Source organism: Danio aesculapii, chromosome 23 (genome assembly GCF_903798145.1).
Source record: "Danio aesculapii chromosome 23, fDanAes4.1, whole genome shotgun sequence".
NCBI classification, from domain to species: Eukaryota; Metazoa; Chordata; class Actinopteri; order Cypriniformes; family Danionidae; genus Danio; species Danio aesculapii.
The window spans coordinates 35154900-35174715 of NC_079457.1; the positions used below are offsets into that span (position 1 = coordinate 35154900).

At 37.9% G+C, this 19816-nt stretch overlaps 1 protein-coding gene and 1 non-coding gene across 3 annotated transcripts; one reads left to right on the top strand and one right to left on the bottom strand.

Moving 5' to 3' along the window:
• The first annotated feature begins 6407 nt into the window (after positions 1-6407).
• Positions 6408-18948, top strand: LOC130217310 (basement membrane-specific heparan sulfate proteoglycan core protein). Of its 2 annotated transcripts, XM_056449397.1 has the most exons (13): positions 6408-6483; positions 6611-6652; positions 9585-9875; positions 9990-10259; positions 10824-11102; positions 11283-11567; positions 11652-11942; positions 12393-12662; positions 15535-15813; positions 15989-16252; positions 17742-17867; positions 18201-18250; positions 18333-18948. In XM_056449397.1, the coding sequence occupies exons 1-8, from the start codon at positions 6453-6455 to the stop codon at positions 12524-12526; spliced, it is 1623 nt and encodes a 540-aa protein (XP_056305372.1). In that variant the 5' UTR covers positions 6408-6452; the 3' UTR covers positions 12527-12662; positions 15535-15813; positions 15989-16252; positions 17742-17867; positions 18201-18250; positions 18333-18948. The 2 variants fall into 2 exon arrangements, with proteins under 2 accessions (XP_056305372.1, XP_056305373.1); XM_056449398.1 differs by lacking the exon at positions 17742-17867.
• trnai-aau (transfer RNA isoleucine (anticodon AAU)) lies at positions 7263-7336 on the bottom strand. The gene has a single exon. It is a non-coding gene; the product is annotated as a tRNA-Ile (tRNA).
• Positions 18949-19816: the final 868 nt, after the last annotated feature.

Below are 19816 nucleotides of genomic sequence, written 5' to 3' on the forward strand. Positions count from 1 at the left end.
GTAGATCCTATCTTGGGGTCAAATGTGGAAATTAATTTAGCACACTGTGGGTTTTCTCTAGCTGTTGAGTGTTGTGTGATTGATTGAGTGCACTTTAGAATAGCCACTATGTGTAAGGTGTCAGTTTAGGTGAGGATTGAACCCGGGTCTCTTGGACACAAAGCTGGGGCTTTTCCCTGCTAAGAAAACTCCTTTACAGATGAACCCAAGAGCAGAAGATTAATAAGGGAACTTGAGGCTTTGATTTCAGAAAAAATAAACAAATGATATTTACTTAAAAAATAGAATGCAAAGTACAACAGAAATGACTGAAGCCGAGCTTCCAGTGAACAAGTAAATCAAATAAGACACGATGGTCAAAAAAGGCACAACAGTAAAGTGTCACTTAGCTTCTCTAGACAATCTGGAGAACACCAGGTAGTAATGGTTCAAGACTGAACACAGTAGCTTGTAACACACTTATATAGGGCAAAACACAGATGTTGTTAATCAAGCTTAAGTGGTGGCACACAGCAGATGGTGAGTAAGTGGTGCCATCCACTGTTCGGGAGGAAGCATAGAAATGGGATCCTGTTGCGCGAGAAGACAGGAGCACCTCCTTCTGGTTAGGAGGGGGAATACCGCTTAATGAATTCTTACAGGAGCCTCTCCTCTAAGAATGGCTCCTGACGTTCCTCTAGAACTTCTTTGGGCATGATTAAAGTCAGTGATCAGCACTGGGTCCAGTATATCCTTAGCCGGCACCAATGACCGCTCCTCTGGGCCATAGCCCTCCCAGTCAACAAGGTATTGCACCTTCCCATGGACCAGCCGAGAATCCAGAAGCCTGCGTACCGTGTAAGCCGGTCTACCCTCTATGATCCGAGGCTTTGGTATGGGCTTGCTGGCTAGGGAGAGAGAGGAACATACAACAGGTTTTAATTTAGAAACATGAAAGGTGGGGTGAATCCTCATGGACCTGGGCAGGAGTAGCCAGTAGGATACAGGATTTATCTTTCTGAGGATCTTAAATGGAACAATATAGCATGGGGCCAGCTTGCAAGACTCTACCCGAAGAGTAAGATCCCTGGTTGAAAGCCACACTCTCTGACCTGGCCGAAGTGTGGGCCCTGGCCTTCGGCGCTTATTTGCCTGTCTCTGCTGTTGTTGGGTTGCTTTTAAGGCTTGCTTTAAGGCTACTCGAGCTCTCTGCCATGATCGTCTGCATAGGCGGACCAGTTGTGTAGCAGCTGGGACAGTTACTTCTGCTTCCTGTCCTGGAAACATAAGGGGGAGGGGGGATACCATACTGGCACTCAAAAGGAGACATTCCCAAAGAAGAGTGGTAAAGGGTGTTATGTGAAAATTCAGCCCAGACCAACCGGGAGCTCCAAGTGGTTTGATTGTCTGAAACCAAGCATCTCAAAGACCTTTCAATCTCTTGGTTTACCCTCTCTGTCTGACCATTGGATTGGGGGTGAAAGCCAGATGAGAGACTAATGGAGGATCCAATGAGCCAGCCAAATGCCTTCCAGAACCTGGACGTGAACTGTGGCCCCCAGTCGGAGACCATGTTGTGTGGAAAGCCATGGATCCTAAACACATTCTGCATGAGAAGCTCTGCTGTCTGACTTGCTGTTGGGAGTTTGGGCAAAGGGAGTAAATGACATGCCTTGGAAAATCTGTCCACCACCACCAGATTTACTGTATTACCTTTGGACTCTGGTAAGCCTGGAACGAAGTCCAACGATATATGCGTCCATGGATGTTTAGGAATAGGCATTGGGTGCAGCAGGCCTTGAGGTCGGGTTCTTGGTTCCTTGTTTTGTGCATAAATACAGAGTATTTAAATATATAAAGTATATAAAGTCTCGGACATCCTTGTGAGCTTGTGGGTTCTAGTAGTCCCAGGGTGACCCGATTGGAGGGAAGCATGAGCCCACTGCAATACTTCAGAGTGTAGATGGTTAGGTACAAAGGGACGCCCTGAAGGGCTATTACCTGGCACTGTCTGTGGCTGTGCTCTCCTGACCGTCTCTTCAATTCCCCACTGGATTGCGCCAACCACTCTCGAGGTAGGTATAATGAGTTCTGGTGTGGTCTCACTCTCTAGTGACCCAAACTGCCTTGACAGTGCATCTGGCTTTGCATTCTTTGAGCCTGGGCGATAAGAGAGAGTAAAAACAGTTAAAGAAAAGGGCCCAGCGAGCTTGCCTGGAGTTTAACCTCTTAGCCTCTCTAATGTAGGTGAGGTTCTTGTGAGCAATAGAAGTCTGGCCCCCTTCAACCAGTGTCTCCATTCTTCTAATGTCACCTTGACTGCCAAAAGTTCATGGTTCCCAATGTCATAATTCCTCTGTGCTGGTGTAAGCCTGTGAGAAAGAGAAGCACATGGGTGAAACTTGTTGTCAGTCTTACTCCTATGCCTATGTCAGAAGCATCAACTTCCACTACAAAAGGAAGCTCTGGATCCGGAAGAGCTAAAATTGGGGCAGATGTGAAGGGACTCTTCAGTCTGTTAAAGGCCTTATTGGCCATCTCAGTCCACACAAATGACTTGGAAATCTTCTTGGTGAGGGCAGAGAGGGGTTCTGCAATAGAGCTGAAGCCTCTAATAAATCTCAGATAAAAAGCCCTTATAATGTACAGATCTAATATAATTATCACTGTTTTTCCACATACAGTTCACATTTGGTAATCATGACTAGTATCTATGTTTCAAACATCTAAACTGGACTCTTCTCTCCCAAACAGTATGTGTCTTTTCAAATATACATGACAGTTTCAACATATGTTGTATACATTTCATGCCTTTCTGACACAGATAGTTCTCAATGCATCCCCAAGTCCCCTCTCGTACTCTTTTATGACCCTTTTGCCTTAACCTATCACCTGTTTTCAAAGATATATAATGGCAGATTCATAGGGCCCTCCACTCACCCAATTAAATGTGTCTTCATATAGGTTTAGTAAATAAAATAAATCTTTTTCAGAGTCTGACTATACATCAGGAGAGGGTGAAAAGAACCTTCAGTGTCACCTCGTTTTTAAGCAGGTCAGCTACACATGTGAGGTTACAGAAATCATGGAACTCTATGTTCATATTGAATGTCAAATGTTTTTAAGTTAATATTAAAGTCATCAACAGACTCTGGAACAGGATCAATTTAAAATTTGTTAAATGTTTTGTGGGAAGACGATAACGAGAAATAGCATTTTGTTTCAGGAGTAGAAAATTCCACGATATCTTTGCAATTTGGGAAAGAGAAATAAGATGTACTTACATTGAGTGATGATTAGATCTTTTATTGTAAATGCCTAAAAACTACCTTTTATCATCCCTAATTTATTATTAAGCTCTTGGGGTTCCACAACCTGCAGTTCAGAAGTGTAATTACTCATCAACTCATAACTTCACAAATGTTCTATGTACAAAGCTTTGAAGAGTTTGAGGATAAACTATGCCTTGGTGTTCACAATTGTAATTTTAACAACTTTGCCAGAGCTGTTCCCTCTTGGTGCTTGGTACCATAGGTGCATGCATGAATGTAATACAGTATTATGTTTCCATAATTATGCTTAATGGCCTGACCTTTACTGCATGTTCAAGTATGTATGGTGAAATGACAACAACGTGTCCTACTTTCCAGATCCTATTTGAAAACACTTGAGAAATCAAGGTAGTAAGGCAAAGCAAGCTAGTGACTTTTGGCCTGTGTAAGCAAGACATTCTTGAATCGTTTACTATAACGTACAACACTCTTAAAGTAGTTGTGTTTTGCCTCAAATTAAATAGTCCAAAATCTATGGCCCAATTCGACGAATAATTTCATCATAGTTTTAAAAGAAGTGATGCTTGGGGAGAGTGTGGAGATTTGGGAAATACTCTTTCATCAAGCACCTCTGATCTGAGATTTTGCACTCCATATAGCACAATATCTTCTTATAAAATTGTTTAGTAGCAAGGAGCTCAACAATATCTTTCAGATGTAGTAAGAATTGACAAGCTTTGTCTCCTCCTCGTACTCAATGACCAATTATCATTTGCAGTAGCCGTAACAGAATCTAGTTTCTGTGGCAGTTTTCACCATTTAAAAGTTTTGACACAAATGTCTTTGAAATTTGTTGAGGTCTGTTAGTTTTATCAGTAATCTTGAAAGCAAACATTAAGGTCATCTTTTGAAAATCAGGTATATTATACAAAGACATAACGCTCTTGGTACAATGCCTTCAAAAAGGTCATGCATAAAATCTGGAGGAAAGCCTTGAACTGTATGGAAATAATTTAGTTTCTAAAGAATACAGCCTGCCTTTACTCCATCCAGGGAAATCAGTGAGTCTGGTTGTAAGTTTTAATCATTCATCAGTGAAAACACCTCTCTGACCTCATGCCAATATCCTTATCAATCTCCTTTTCGATATCCTTGCAACTAGCTAGGCAAAATCTGCAGAATTTGTCAACATTAAAACTTTCTTGGAAGCCAGCTAGCAGATGGACCCCCAAATTGATCACTGAAGCATACAACCCAGAGCCCTTGACACTTTATATATATATATATATATATATATATATATATATATATATATATATATATATATATATATATACTGTATATATATATATAACATCCATCCTCTTCAAGAACTTGAATGTCTCTAATCAGTATTTGAAAATGAATTGATAACTATAATTCTTTACATCATTGCTATTACACAGACAAGCCAGATATATTGACTGTATATTTAAAACTTTTGTTGTGTTGGTAAGTTTGGTATTACCCAATACACTGCACATACCTTATGCTTCTCTCCTGATGTTCCAAGTGGGTTACAAACCTCATAATCATCTATATGTATATAAATCCCAATTGCAAAGTTCTCTGATGACAGAAAAGAATCCTCTTTGCAATTCAGTTCATCTCTGTATGTTTTAATTTGGCCAGATTGGTCAGCAGTTTCCTGCAGGATTTTATACTAGATGTCATCACGGTTCAACAACTCTGTCAAAACTTGCAAAATTGGAATATAGACAAACTTTTTTTGGCAGGATGATTCTAAAAAAATATTCATCTGGCTCACTTTGAAGTTGTCTTTGTAATAAGTGGTTCTTTTACTGATCACTGTTACACCCTCGAGGTGAAACAAGAAAAAAGAAAGGGGAAGCCAAAAGTCATGTTACAAAAAGTTTATTTTAAACCCCCAGTGACCAAACATAAGGCAAAACGTCTTGCCAACACGCTGCTGGTCTCCAATCAACATAATCGAGAAATCACTGAACTCCAGCAAACAGGACCAGGGCGCTGATATAAGAGCGCACACCTCAACTCAGCTGTTCCCCATCCACCCTTATTATGCCCCACAATGCTGTAGTGTATCTGTAGCGGGAGCAAAACAGACAGACACGACAGACAAGTGGCAGCGTAGCGGCTGTGACACCCTCCCCCTTAAGCAGGAAACAAAGTTTCCGTTATACAATAAACAAAAAATAAGCCTAAACTAATACTGCACCAGCTCCTTCTTTACTGGCATCTACCATAATCTTAAATCGTTTTCCTAGCCGATGGAGTCTTCAGAACTGTTGCCAATGAAAAGCAACGTTTCACTGCATCAAATGCAATTTGACAATTTGACTAACAAATTAAAAAGACCAAACAAATAAAGCTTTGGATTTTTGGAGGTCAGTTAAACCTTCACCCTCACCGGAATGTTATAAGAATGTGTGTGTTGTCATAGTTGTTGTACATACATACTTTACACTGACACCAGGTGAATAAAAGTGAGCATGTCAAGGCATTTGCACTGAGCAGCAATGCAAAAATTGAAAAGCTTAAGCATTTAAATTCAGACAAACAAGTTTAAGAGTGATATTTAAATATATTTCTATAGCTAGAAATGGATGCTCAGATTTTTATGTGAGGTTTCTTTTGCCCTACTGTCAAAATCTAAAAGGGCTCTTAGCAAGAGAAAGTTGGAGGAAAAAGAAGGTCCATGTAATACTTTTTATAACAACATTTATTAAATTGTGCATGAACCACATCCACAACAGCTTCAAACCGAAACCAAAACAAAATAGAACGTAATAATAATAAAATAGTATAAAATTAGCTTTGTCTTGTTTTGCATACCAACATTTTTTTTAAATGCATGGCTGGAAAATGACTGCTTTTTTCAAAAGATATTTTAACCATTTCAACACATTTTTTTTAATAAACTGCATACATACACCAAACATACAATGCATGGATAACACACAATGTTCACTTATTTAAAATATATACATATCATAAAAATGGTCGTTAAAAATGTAAACAATCACTTAAACCAAATATCTACTTGGCTTTGTAGTTGAAATTAATGTAGACACAATGTCATGATTTCCTGTCAGGTATAGAAAGCGGTTACAACAGGATGCTTTTCAGAGAAATCACGCAATAGCTTTGTTCGTTGAAGGTTGAGCTTTGATTGCAGTACAAATGGAAGCGCTTAAAATTATCCTCTTGACAGGTAGGATCCCATAATTGACATATTAATTATATTATGAATTCAACAAAAACCATTGCAAATAGTTAAATACTGTGTAGTTGTGAACCTGCCATCAACACAATCCCTAAATCTTTGCTTTAAATTACAGCAGCAATCTGTGTGAGGGGGGCATCTCAAGACAACATTGACAGTAAGATCAATTTTTGTACCACAGGTGGTTTTTATTTTATTATATGCACTCTTGTTGTCTTTCTGACCAATGTATTTTAATGAAACGATGTATTTAGGATTATTCATTTCCTAGATCCAGTTTACAAGTCCAAGCCCATCTTTCAAGTTTAAGAGCATAATTTTATGTAACAGTCCATTTTGCTCGTGTTCATTTCTGTTCAGTTTGGTTTCCATTTATCACCTGTCTCCAGAGTTATCCTTGTTAGCTGCCGTAGTTATTTATTCTCTCCACCTCCTCGTTTCATAATCAAACCAACCATCAAAGACCACAGATTTTAGCCTAGGATTACAGGAATCTTTGAAGTCTCAGACGACCTGACATATTAGATTAGATTAGATTCAACTTTATTGTCATTACACATGTACAAGTACAAGGCAACGAAATGCAGTTTAGGTCTAACCAGCAGTGCAATAGCAGCAAGTGCAGGATACAGGTATAAGTTATAAAGTGCAGTTATAGAAAAACTATGGTAATATTTACAGATGGATGTACTATCAACATTATATACAGGTTGTATTAGCTATGAACAGATTTACAATAAATGAATATATGTACAGGATGCAAAATTTGGCCAGTACAGGTATCGAACCCGCGACCTTGGCGTTATTAGCACCACACTCCAGCCAACTGAGCTAACCGGCCGTTTTCTAGCTAACCGGCCGTTTTCTATGGGGATGGCTTTCAGCCATGGGGATGGCTGAAAGTACACAGTGAGAGCAGAGCTTTAACTTAACTGCTAATGTTGTTTTGCTTAAACAAAAAAGCTAAACAAAACCAGTGAGGTTTCAGACAAACCATGTTGTGACATTTTTATGATAGAAGTTATAATCACTTTGCAAATCACCTATGCAAAAAATTTTTTTGGTCATTAGTCTCTTGCACTATAACTCTCTGTGATGCTTTATGGGTCTCTGTAATGGTGCTAGCAGTTCCTGTGCTAACTGCAATATATTGTGTGGCTGACTGTAATTTCTTATGTATTTTGTCATAGAAAAGTAACGTCTTCAGGGTCTTTCTACTATTTAATATCTTCATTCCTCCAAAGGTCCAAGTCCAAAGGTCTTGATAATAATTAAAAGTTGTGACTTTTATTATTTTTATTTTAGGTAACTGAAATACTATTTTGCTCATTTGTTTTTTCATGCTTCCTGTGTTACCGCTTGCCTGCCTTGTTGTATGCACTGGTGACGATTCTTTGTAAACCAGTAGCAGTTTGGATCCACTCTTTAGGCACCATTCTGAAGTGCTAAGGTAGTGTTTGCTTATTAGTGAGTAGAAATGGGCATAAATGCCAACCATAGTGTACCGAACCATATCATTAAGTAACAACAGGCCATAATAGCTATTGTCCTAAATCTGGTCCTAACTGAAATTGCCATGGTTTCCAAACCAATACAGTAAGATTTTAAAGGGGTGGTCCACTACAATATCATATTTTAAACTTTATTTGATGTGTAATTTAGCTCTGTGAACATAAACAACATCTCTGAATGTAAAATCAATGCAATAATAAATATAATAAGTTCAATGCAAAGCCTACAGCAAACAAAGTCTGGGATTACAAAAAAATGCATCAGGGCTAGTGAGATCACAGGGGCTTCCAGTTAGGAGCATTCCCCATGCGCACACACCCTGCACAGTGAAAGGGCATTGTCAGAGGTGCTGTAATTTTATATCAGAGAAAGATAAAATGTCATCCACATGCTGCTATTTCCACATAGCCTATTTTGTTTCTGTATTAGGGCTTCCAAAGGACACAACACAAAGACAGAAGTGCTTACAGTTTAATTTTAATTATGTTCCAGAGAATTATAAAAAATATATAGCTAGCATTTGACAAAGGATAGCTGCCAGAATCTCTCCCAGTTCAGTGCTGGATTCGGCTAAAAAGTCCTCCAACCGCCAAAACTGTGGATTGTGAGCCACAACCTGTAAGTATTTTATTTGTTAAAATTTATCAACTACATCCACAGTTTCAAGTGTTAATGGTATGTTGTAGCGAGGATGTAAACAAGGATGTAATCAATGGGAAATGCTGTTTAGCACCACTAACAATTTAGCTGTGAATTAATATTTATCAGTCATACCGCTGTAAACAATCTTCAGCAGCGCATGCAGTGTTTCTCTATGTGGACACTTTGTGTGTTCAACATCTCAAATAACAAACTCAAAAAAGATGAGGATGTTTCATATTTCATACATGCTTATTCCGAATATATGTGTAAGACACTTGTCAGATTTTATTTTAGAGAACAGGCATGAGGTTCAGCTGTGTGCTTTTCATTTTTCTGTCTGATTCAGGCAGCTAACGCTGCTAACAGCTTCTTTGTTTACAAAGTGCAAATGTGAATGCTTGTAGGGGAGTGACGTGGTGATGTGGAGCCGATCCATGAATCGAAGCACATTATGTTAGGTGACCAATCAGAGCCACTTGAGGGCTTGCCATTCAGAGGAACTAGGAAATATGACAGTGGTTTTTATGTTAGCTGAGTAGCTGTATAAAATCTAAGTAAGATATATGAAAAAAAGCGTGATTTTCCACAAGTGAAGCATGAGCACACATTGCATCTTAAAAATACAACCAAACCTTAAAATACACTGTGGACCACCCCTTTAAAGCTAGGACCTTTCTATAGTATCCTCTCTGGTCTATCAAATCTTCTTACAACCCTTCACATTTTCACCAGCAATACCTGTGTCCGGAAATCACTGACAAAAACAATGCAAATGACCATACTGTAACTGTGTAGCAGTAACAGCATTACACTGGGACAAGGTGGGCTATATAGCCCAATCATAGTTTTTGATAGTCTCAGTTTAGCCCTTAGTTCAGTATCCCGTTTTTCTTGAAACAGTCCCCAATTTCAGCTGTTATATTGTGTATCTGCAGAAATACTTCCACCAAAACTGTCAATAGAGTCAAAATGGAAATCATTTTATCAAACTGAAAAAGTGACTCTAAAGTGTTCAGTTGATCAAGATTCAAATAGATGGACCTATGAATGGTTCAGAGATGGAGTGCAGCTTCCAAAGGCTGAAGACATTTACTTATCAAGAAACACACTTTCAATCAGCTCAGCAAAATTGGGTCATTCAGGAGTCTACACCTGCAAAGGAAAACATCTGACGAGAATGGAAGTGCCTACATCTCAAAGCAAAAATGTGCAACTTCGTATTTATGGCAAGTAAAGATTCTTCTGCAAATATAATTATCTGTGTTTGATAGAAATAAAAAAGTTTCAAAACTGTAATAAAATGTTTCTTCGTTAGTTAAATCTGCCACTGTGATTCTTAGGCGTGATACCAAAACCCCAAATCAAAAAACGTAAGTGGTTTAAGCCATTCTACACTGGGGAGAAAATCCAGATCAGTTGTGAAAGGATTGGTGTTTTTTGGGAATACAAATGGTATAGAATTAAAGAATCAATTGAAACAGAGATTAAAGGTGCAAAGCCAACCTTCAATATCAACTCAGCGTCTCTCTCTGACACTGGTGGATATCTCTGCAAAGCAAAAAGAGGAAATTTATCAGTGGAGAGTGAGACACTACAAATGCAAATTCAACGTGAGTTCATAATTTTCCTCTGTATGCTCATTTCTACTATAGATTTTTTTTTTCCATTGTCCATTCACTGAGGCTCCAATATCTCAGTCAAGTTACAGAAAAAAAAACTGCTGCCATAATTTGTAAATATAAATAAAGATTACATAAATTTTAGATGAGGATATGGGGTAATTATGTCCAAAAATGCATCAGGTAATGCTTAATCTGTGTTAATAGACCATCTGAAAATATGTACAGAAATATATGATAATTTGTGTTTAAATGAGATTTCTGTGATTTGTGAAGAATGGAGTCTGTACCAAATCTCAGTTTTTTCACATACGACCCACACTATTCTAATCCAAGAACTTGTTGAAGACGAAATTTCTAACTAATATATATATATATATATATATATATATATATATATATATATATATATATATATATATATATATATATATATATATATATATATATATATATATTTACATTTTTAGTGCAACAATTCCTATTTGTACATGCATCAGATCAAATCCAGCGGACCTTACAGTTTGATTTTTGTGTTTCTCTTGTTCCCATTAGAGCTGCCTCTACCACACATCCAATCTGAATGGATAGAAGCGTTTCCTGGTGAGAAAGTGTCTATGCAATGTGTGCTTCAAGATACATCAGAAAACTGGATCTACTTGTGGTTCAGGGGCTCAGTAGAACTTGTCCACAATAATGTAACAAGCATAAAAGGAAACAATCTCACACTCTCAGTTCAGTCCAATCATTATGGAGAGTATGAGTGTCAAGCTGAGCTGAAGGGCAGGATGGTGAAAACTGCAAAAAGCAAAACACAATCATTAACAGTTCATGGTGAGTTTTGTTATAGAAAAATAGTTTTAGCTATAAGCAACATGTATGGTAAATATAATAATGTAACACTGAAATACAGTTATTTGAGATAAAAAAATTTCAAAAGTTGTAATACAAAATTCTTTTCATAATCGTTCAATTTAATAACACAATATTCTTGTTTTTTATATGGTTATAAAGCATCACAGCCAACAATCATTCTCAAGCAAGATCCAGCATATCCAGAGTTATACACAGGGGAACAAGTCAAACTTCACTGCAGCATTCAAGAGCAAATGTTTCAATGGGAATATCTGTGGCAGAAAGATTCAGGTGACAAAAAGGTGCAAGTAAACAGTGACCTCAAAAACCCTGTTTACACAATCTCAAGTGCTGTATACTCTGACAATGGGTCATACAGTTGTCAAGTAAAAACAAGAGGGGTCCAATTTTCATCTACAGAGTTTATAAATCTGGTCATAAGAGGTAAGGTGAATATTTTCATACAGTTAGACATTAAGTCAAAAAATGTCAAGTTTTGTTTTATTGTTCTTCTGTTTATATGTGCAGAACCACCTCAACCAAAATTGTCAATAGAGTCTGAATGGAAATCCTTTTACCAAACTGAAAAAGTGACCCTGAAGTGTTCAGTTGATGGAGAATCAAATGAATGGGGCTATGAATGGCTCAGAGATGCAGTTCAGCTTCCTAATGATGAAAGCATTTCTTTATCTGGAAACACACTCTCAATCAGCTCAGCAAGCATTGGTCATTCAGGAGTGTACAGCTGCAAAGGAAAACATCTGACGAGAACACCAGTGACTACAGCAGAAAGTGAAAACATGCAGCTTCGTGTTGATGGCAAGTAAAGCTGATTGGATATACTAGGATTGAGAAACGAGCAAGAAAAGATTTAGAAAATTACAAGTACAAATGTTCACAGAACAAGAACAAATGTGTAAAGGAAAGATTACTTTTTTCGGGTACATCTGCTGAATCCTGCATATTGGTATGGCAGACAGCTTGTAAATAGCATTTACAGTTCATTGTCTAATCTTCACTAAAGCTTTTAATGGCCAGGCAATATTAGCAGCACACTGTAGATTATTTAGTGTCAGACAATAATAAGCACATGCTGCTCAATGCTTTTTTATCATGAATAGAAGTCAACTATTTTGAATTCTGTCTCAGAGATGCTTAGATGTGACACCAAAACCACAAACTTAAACAATAATAGCTGTGAGTCATATCTGCTGTATATTCTATGAGACTAAACAAGATAACTATTTATTTCTGCCCTGTAACTTGTAGGTGTGATGCCTAAACCACGCTTAGAAAAACATGAGTGGTTTAAACCCTTCTACGCTGGTGAGAAAATTCAGCTTGACTGTGACATGTCTGGTGTTGGTTGGGAGTACAGCTGGTATAAAGTCAAAGAATCTTAGCAAACTGAACAAATAAACAAAAATCCAGCCTGCACTATCAACTTGGAATCTGTCTCTGACACTGGTGGCTATCTCTGCAAAGCAAAGAGAGGAAACTACTCAGTGAACAGCGAGACTCTACAAGTGCAAGTTCAAAGTGAGTCGAAACTTTACCTCTTTATGGTAATTTCTACTGTGCAAAATAATTTACACTGTATAGCCATGATACTTCAGTCAAGTACCCAAGAAATGCATTGTATACAACGTTGCGAGTCTGCCAAAAAGACAGAATCAAGAAAGTTCATTCATTTTCTTTTTGGTTAGTCCCTTTATTAATCTGGGGTCACCACAGTGGAATGAACCACCAACTTATCCAGCATATGTTTTACGCAGCAGATGCCCTTCCAGCTGCAACCCATCACAACATCCATACACACTCATTCCCACACATACACTGCAGACAATTTAGCTTACCCAATTCACCTATACCACACGTTTTTGGACTGTGGGGGAAATCGGAGCACCTGGAGGAAACCCACACGATCATGAGGAGAACATGCAATCACAGAAATGTCAACTGACCCAGCCGGGGCTTGAACCAGTGACCCTCTTGCTGTGAGGCGATTGTGCAAACCACTGCACCACTGTGACGCCCTATAATCAAGATAGTTACACATTAAAAATATATGGTTCATTCTGGTTCAAAACTAGGACAAGACTGGTCTTGACAAACACTTTTCAGTTTTGTCATTATACATCTGGACTTATCATTTTGCCATTCCAGTCTCTCTGGCTTCATTTATGGCCACCAATATGGCAACCAGCGGATAACAAACTTAAAATTAGGTCAGATTTTAGATGAAATGTTTGTACATGTTAAAAGAATGATAAACAAAAAGACGGTGAGTGGAGATTGCACTGACAAAAAGTGTGGAGGGTGACAAAACCATTTAGACTTAACCTGACAAAAAAATAGCATAATGCTGATTGGGAAAGTTTGGGGGTCTTCTTTGCGAGAGGTAAAATATTCCACTCAATGAAAGATTCATCTTGTGTATATATATTTTGGGGTTGTTGTGGTGAGATGGGGGAGAGACGAGGTCTTTGTTTTATTCACAGGAGTTCAGGTAATCTAGAAAATGATGTGTTTGTAGTTGTCGTTTGAATGATACCAGTGAATACGCAGTCCATGTGTGATCATTCCACCAGCGTGAAATTGAATGTAAAGGTTTTGGAGAGTGACTTACTGTATAGCCTTTTGCGATGGTACCACAATGCGCTGCTCACTCACTGATCAGAAGCTCCTGGAAGGATGTAGACCTTGAGGAGCATGTGGACGTAAGAGTGGGCAGTGCCAGTGGCTGTCCTGTAAGCAAGTATCAAGGATTTGAATGAACTTGAACTTCAACCAGTAACCAATGCAGATAGGTAAAGAGAGGTGTTAGTTGAACTCATTGAAAGCCAGATTAGCTGCAGCATTCTGGATCATTTGTAGAGGTTTATGGGTGCAAGAGTGCAGCTAGAAGAGCATTAAAGTAGTTGAGCATTGAAATGACAACAGCTTGGACTAAACATTGTGTTGCATGAACTGTTAAGAAGGGTTTGATTTTTCTGATGTTGAAAAGTGCAAACCTGCATGATCAAGCTGTGTTCGCAATGTGCTCTTTGAAGGACAGCTCCAGGATCACTCCAAGTTTCGTTACCAAATTACATGGGATAATCCTGGATGATCCCAGCTGGATTGAAAAATTATGTTGAATGTGTGGAGTTGCAGGGAAAATGAGAAGTTCAGTTTTGGCCAGATTAAGCAGTAGGTGGTCTCTCATCCAAGCTGAGATATCTTCCTGTCAGTTTGACAGTATGATAAGAGAAACCATGGGATTGGATGATGGTTCCCAGGGATGTGGTGTAAATAGAATATAGTAGGGGACCATAAACTGAGGTATCCCAGTGCCCTCCTCTTCAGGGAACTCTGAATGATCTGCCGGTGAGGTAGGACTCCAAATAGCTGTGGAATTCCAGTGATTCCCATTGAGGAGAGGGTGGGCATTAGAATCTGGTGATTTACTGTAGCAAAGGCAGCAGACAAAAGCACAATAGGGGGAATTAAAATTGGTGAGGTAAAAGCAGAATGAGTGAATTAGAACATACTTTGGCAATCCAAAGGTGTTCAGTGAGTTAATGTTGTGCATTCTCAGGGAAATGACAATATTTTAAGCCTGACAGGTTGTGGGATAGGCAAAGAGAAGTTTGGATCCTTTTTTCCTCCACAAGGAGTGTGAAGGAGGAGAGTGAATTTTCTTGAGGCTGTTGTTTGATGGGGAATTAAAATGGACATGTTTAGAAACAGACTGCTAATCTGAGTGTTTTCTCTATTCTTGTATAAAATGGAGGCTAAATCAGCAGAAGAGCGCAATGGCCTGGTGGAAAGAGGACAGATCTCATCAAGGCTCATCCTGAACATTACTGTTGCACTTTTACCATCAAGAAGTGAGAACTGAATGTGTGAGGGAAGAGAGGATGAAACAGTGGAGGAGGAGCATGTGGAATACAAAGAGTGTAGATTACGTCTTAAAGAGATTGGTTGGGAGGGTGGTTGTGGGAGACAGTAAGTCGAAAGTAGTGTTGAAGTGGTCTGAAATGTGCAACTGTTTAACTGTGACTTTTTCAGAAGTGCAATGTCTTGTGTATATATAGTCTCTTCAAGATCACAATCTGCATATAGTCTCTCTCAAGATCTGTATATAGGTAAGAGTGGGCACTGCCTCTACATGCAGTGTATATAGTCTCTTCAAGTCAAGATCTCTTTTCGGTTGTCAGCAAATGCTTTAAAAATGGTAAATGCTCTAAATTATACAATTATAGTTCCTAGAAAGAAAACTAGAATCAACAAAAATGTATTTGGCAGTTCACATTTACCAAAAACTTGTAACTGGTCAAGAAAATTAAAATTCATATTCAGGCTCTCCATTATCTCTCTGACCACAATCATGTTAGAGTTTGGTTATTGTACTCATCTTTGTCTTTAGAACGACCTGAACCACACATTCAATCTGAATGGACAGAGGTGTTTCCTGGTGAGAAAGTGTCTATGCAGTGTGTGCTTCAAGATACATCAGAAAACTGGATCTACTTGTGGTTCAGGAGCACAATAGAAATTGTATCCAGTGAAGAAACAAACATAAAAGGAGACACTCTCACATTCGCAGTTCAGTCTAACCATAATGAGGACTATGAGTGTCAAGCTGAGCTGAAGGGCAGGATGGTGAAAACTGGAAAAAGCAAAACAAAATCATTGACAGTTCATGGTAAGTTGCATTAAAGTCAACCAAAGAAATACTGTGATTGAAAGAATTGAGGACCTTGCAAAAGACTTGAAACATCAACTGAAAGACAAAATCAAGACAAAAAGGCACAATATGTAAAATATGTAATGTTTTTCATATATTTATGAAATAACATACTGTATCACTTTGCTGTAAGCTCTTCCAGTTGCCGTGCTGACTCTGGAAACTGATCTGAGTGATATCATGAAGGGTGAAATAACCCTCAGGTGTAACATCTCAGATAGCAGACAGTGGAACTACACCTGGTATAAGAATGAAAAGATGCTCAATGCTTCATCAGAAACACTGACCGTGAAAGGAACCAAAGAAACAATTAAATGTGAATTCAAATGCAAAGGAGTTAGGACAGAGATACCACTTTTCTCTGCTACAAGTGAGGGTTATGTAGCCAATAATTTAAGTGAGTATTGGGTTTATTAATTATTAATTCTCACATCAGTGTAACTTTATTAATGATGTATGCAAAAAAAAATAAATAAAGGATGCGGTATAGGTGAATTGGATATACTAAATTGGCTGTAGTGTATGAATGTTTTGTGTCGTGTGAATGAGAGAGTGTCTGGGTCTTTCCCAGCACTGAAGTTTCACAAGTTAGGGTACTCTTAGTGCTAGGTTGTGGCTGGAAGGGCATCAGATTACAGTTTAAACTTTAGTATATTTAACCAAGCTAAAGATACTAAAGTTTAAATTGTAAATTAAAGCACAATGTTTTTAAAACACAACATACCTTACTACACTTTTTTTTCCTGAAAATTTTATGTATATATACAGTGGTGGGACAATGAAACTGAAATGCCTGGTTTTAAACAACAATAATTCATAAGTATGGTGTTGGGCAGGGGTGACCAACCCTGTTCCTGGAGATCTGTCTTCCTGCAGATTTCAGTTGCAACCCATATCAAACACACCTGCACTGAAAAAAGTGTTGCATGCAAAACTGTTGCAAACAATTTATTTGTGTTGAATTTAAACAAACAAATTAAATTGAGCAATGTTCAACTTAATTTGTTTGTTTAAATTCAGCCCAAATAAATTGTTTACAACCACTTAACGTAAAAAAATGAGTAAATCCAAGGAATCATCTTTGAATAATTTTTTTCAGTGTGCCTGTAATTATCAAATGCTGTTTAGGTTCTAATTAATTGGTTTAGGTTTGATTGATCAGGGTTGGAGATGAACTATGCAGGAAGGTAGATCTCCAAGAACATGGTTGAGCACCCCTGGTGTAGGGCCTCCTTTTGCGGCCAACACAGCATCAGTTCGTCTTGGGAATTACAGATACCAGTCCTGCACAGTGGCCAGAGGCATTTTGAGCCATTCTTCTTGCAGAATAGTGGCCAGTCCTCTGCGTGATGCTGGTGATGAAAACGTTTCCTGACTTGCTCCTTCAAAACATCCTAAATGGGCTCAAAAATAACTGGTGACTGTGCAAGCCATGGGAGATGTTCTTCACTTTTATGTTCATCAAACCACTCTATCACCAGTCTTGCTGTTTGTATTCGTGTATTATCATCCTAATACCTGGCATCGCTATTAGGATACAATGTTTGAATCATTGGGTGCACATAGTCCTCCAGAATGGTTCAGTAGCTCATGGCCCAGGGAATGCCATGATATTGCAGCCCAGACCATCACGGATATATATATATTGTTCAAATAATTTCTGTTTTGTTCAACTTATACAGTTATTAAACAAGTGAAAGCTAAGAAAATGATGACATTATTTTGATTATTAGGTGAACTTTTTTTAAAAATCTTTAGTTATTATGTTTGTAGATAAAAGTATGCTGTAAATGTAATCTTTTAGAGAAATGCATTATTCATACAGTTTTAGAAAGAAATGTTTATTTAGTTTTATCTTAATGTGTTCATTTCTTTAATCATTACAGTGTTCAAAAGAAAAATACTTCTGTCCATCTCTGGAATTCTCATCTGCTTTATTGTAATTGTGATCCTTGGATGCATCATTCTAATAGGCAAATATATAAGACCCATGAAATCATATAGAATTGTGGGTAAGTGTCAAAGGTCAACCATGTTAGTTTTGGTTTCACTTCTCATTTTAGATGTTAAAGGTCACCATCTTTCAGTTAAAAACCACCATCTTTCAGTTCAAATCTCCCGGAAGATGACAATAGGGGAAAGCTCAAAATTAGCCAGTTACTCCCAACAATTAGAGCTAATAGATGTTAATGTTGTGTTAATTGATGTAGACACACAAATCTTTTAAAATCTCAGAATCTTTAGTCTAGGGTTCATGGCCCTTTAAAGAAAAAGAAAATGCATGTTATGCTAATGTTTTTTTTTTATTATATTAACATGGTAACATTGTTTCTTGTATTCATTAGAGAAGAGAGAAACAGAGGACTGGTATTCTCAGAGGCAGAGTCAACAAACGGTAAGCTTCTGCTTTAATGAGTTTGTTTTATTTTGTTCCCTACATTTACTGTATATGTGTCTATCATGCGATTTCTCTGCAGAGGCGGCTTTACAATTAAGGAAGTACATGAACTACATACCAACAGTGAGAATGTATGTGTCATTTACTGTGTTTTGCAGACATCATAATCAAACATATATACCAATTAACTTCAACAAATGATACTCTCTGTATCATAAACCTTACACCTGTGCTAAACCCTAAATGCTGGGTTGAGATTTTCAGTCTCTATATCTGAGTCATGGCACCAAAACTGTTGTGAATTTGAAGAAGAGGCAAAACCAAGAGGATCTTCAAAGCAGAATCCTTTAATAAGAACTGGCTGTCGCTGTGGCATTCATCATAAAATCTCTTAACTACTACAGCTGGCACTTTAGTTTAGTGGGCAGTGTTTTCCGGGCCTTGCCTGAAAGTATCAGATGGCCATTTGTTAGAAAAGAGACAGCTATGTCTGGAACTGACAATACGCATTACTTTGGAGACATGATACTGTATTTCACACATAGGCAGTCAAACCTGATCCCTTATAATGCGTCTTACAATGTAAAAACATAATTTATATATTTAAAGAAATTAGTAATCTTTCATAGGCATTGCAAAGAAACGCCTTACAATATTTTTACAGAAATCCATTGTTTTGCCTGTAAATAATTCCATTCACCAGTAAAGGTCTTTCCTTATGTTTCTGTAAAAATCACTTATTTTAAAATGTTTGTAAAAATGTTTTAAAAATTAAAATGTTTGCTTGCAATTTATACTGACTCTGTTATTGTTCACAATCAGACTACAATTTTAAGTGACTTTTAAATTTTAAGAGGTTGTGTATTAATTTTTATAGGCTTAAATATTTTCTGCTCACTATACTTTTAGTTATTCTTTCATTGAGAACCAATTGTTGTTGTTGAGTTCATTCCTGTCCAATTCCATGTCTTTCCTATTTGGGCATTGATTCTTGGTCAGATGTTTGGACTGGCGTCTTTTAAGTTAGCCGCCTACTGCTTGCTCTTTGACAGAAAAGGTTAGCTTCCCAGTCTTTTACCATACAACTTGCCAGAATAAAAATGGTCAGAAATTAAAAGGCCTTCAAGTAAGTTCTATCTGCTTTAATTCATAATCTTCTAGTTCAGTGGTCATCAATCTCAGTCCTGGAGGGCCGGTGTCCCTGTAGTTTAGCTTCAACGTGCCTTAACATACCTACCAGGATGCTTTAGTATACCTAGGCTCTATTCCAGTCCACTTTTAGACACACACTTGTAAACTTCCTTTCACTTGTTCCCCTGGGGGAATCCCCAATTGAAGTGCTTCCACTTTATTAAGCAAACAAGGGAAGCTTACGCGGACATACACTTTATCCCATGATTTTGACAGATGGAGCAATTCTGTTTTGTTTGTCCACTCCAGCCAATAGTATCTGACTGCAGACTCAATGGAGTGCTAATGACAACAATGTAAGGGGTAGGGTTAGGGGCGGGGTTAGGTGAGCTCATTAAAAAAAAACATTGCATGCACCCTATCTGCAGCCAG

Bases quoted from the DNA above. Each gene is read 5' to 3' on its own strand.
- LOC130217310 (XM_056449397.1), top strand. From the start codon at position 6,453: ATGGAAGCGCTTAAAATTATCCTCTTGACAG. The intron at 6,653-9,584 runs GTAAGATCAATT...GTGTATCTGCAG, and splicing joins ATCTCAAGACAACATTGACA to AAATACTTCCACCAAAACTG. The intron at 9,876-9,989 runs GCAAGTAAAGAT...TGTGATTCTTAG, and splicing joins TGTGCAACTTCGTATTTATG to GCGTGATACCAAAACCCCAA.